We start from the raw sequence: 1,561 nt of genomic DNA on the forward strand, positions 1-1,561 counted from the left end.
AGGACCTGACCCACACGAGAGACGCCTATGTGTCGATCCCCACTCCAAGGGCCCCCTAAGGGTCTTGTGTTTTTCACGCGCGCAATATCGCGACACCGATAGTGATACCGTGTCACTGATACGTGCACGATCGGTCCCATTCGTCGCACCCATCTGTATGGACTCCATACTATGAAGCTCTGTTCGCTAAGTCTTTTCGACACCGTTACGGGTTATTTTTTGAGAGCAGAGTCTGCTCTCAAAAAAGTCTGCTCAGCAGACTGAAGTACAAGTGCTTGGTGAAGATGAGACTGTGTGCTTTAGATGAACTTTTCGTCTGGCTGAAGACCTCTGTTGGTTAAGCGCCTTCTGGGCGTTGTCCAAGTCGGTAACGCAAAACTAGTTTGCGGGACTGTTGCTGCTTCTACCCATTGTGCGCGACGGGCGCCCACGATGGCCCATCGTCGATGGGTAAAATGGCCACCGCAGTGCGGTGACCGCACGTGTGTATAGGTAATCATTCATTACCCCAAGTAGATCAAGACAGGAATCTTTGGAACTCCCCCGGACTAGTGCTGTCGACTATGAGTCACGACTAAGCAACAAACGTCGCATCTCATCTCATATGTATAGCTCACTCTCTTCACAAGCAAGTTCATAGTATCAATTGTCATGAAAGATCGACTATCAAATTGATAGTCGACAGGGATTGATATCCGTGACGGTACCAATCTGTCACGGATTATCCGTATGCACGTGTGGGCAAATCTCGTGCAAAGCTAATCATTCGTGCCCTGAATAGACTGAGAAAGAGGTCTTCACTATCTCCCCGACTCGTGTTAGCGACTATGATTTCGAGCAGCAAGTACTCTTTGCTACCGAGTATCCTCCAATGCTTTGCACCGTCATCACGTTGCTGTTCGCTATGGCAACAGCCCTTGCTGATGGAAGTTCGAGGAGTACCTTCGACAGTCTCAGGGCTCAGAACAGTGGGGTTGAGCTCAGCTGCTGCCCGCTCTATCTCTCAATCTTCAGAATTGGCTTATACTCCTGAAGAAGAGCTTCAGCACTTCAATCGCTTCGAGGAAGAGCTACAAGCCAGGCCTGTGCCGTTGTCTTCCGATGAGCTGGCAGAGCTGTACGAGGAGACAAAACCAGCTATCATGCAAAGTCTCGTAGACGAGGTCAACTCTAAACAGAATCTATGGACGGCGTCCACTGAACAAGGGAGATTCTACGGTAGGCTGGTCAGGGCACCATCGGGAGCTGTGTGAACTAATGCTATTCTATTATAGGCCTGTCGTCTGTCACCTTCAGGTAGTTCCCTCGGTGATGCTAAGAAGCTTTGCGGGACATTCCTTAACGGGACTGAAGAGCTCGAGGAGAAGGTCTATCCACCGGAGGAGCTTGTTGACATTCCAGACAGCTTCGATGCCCGCGATGCGTTCAAGGAGTGCAAGGACGTCATTGGCCACGTGAGGTAGCTGATATACTTTCGCCCCAGAGAATCGTCTTATCGACGCTAACATCCTTTTTTGCAGGATCAGTCGGCTTGTGGAAGCTGCTGGGCGTTCGGGACAGT

The 1,561-nt window shown here is 50.4% G+C and overlaps 1 protein-coding gene across 1 annotated transcript; it reads left to right on the forward strand.

Annotated features, from left to right (window-relative positions):
* Positions 1–871: 871 nt before the first annotated feature.
* On the forward strand, positions 872–1,463 carry Pmar_PMAR020923 (hypothetical protein; the record flags this gene model as incomplete). Its single annotated transcript, XM_002768722.1, has 3 exons — positions 872–968; positions 1,015–1,218; positions 1,297–1,463. 3 exons carry the CDS (start codon positions 872–874, stop codon positions 1,461–1,463), a joined length of 468 nt encoding a protein of 155 aa, XP_002768768.1.
* Positions 1,464–1,561: the final 98 nt, after the last annotated feature.

This window comes from Perkinsus marinus (genome assembly GCF_000006405.1).
Source record: "Perkinsus marinus ATCC 50983 genomic scaffold scf_1104296967384, whole genome shotgun sequence".
Lineage (NCBI taxonomy): Eukaryota > Perkinsozoa > Perkinsida > Perkinsidae > Perkinsus > Perkinsus marinus.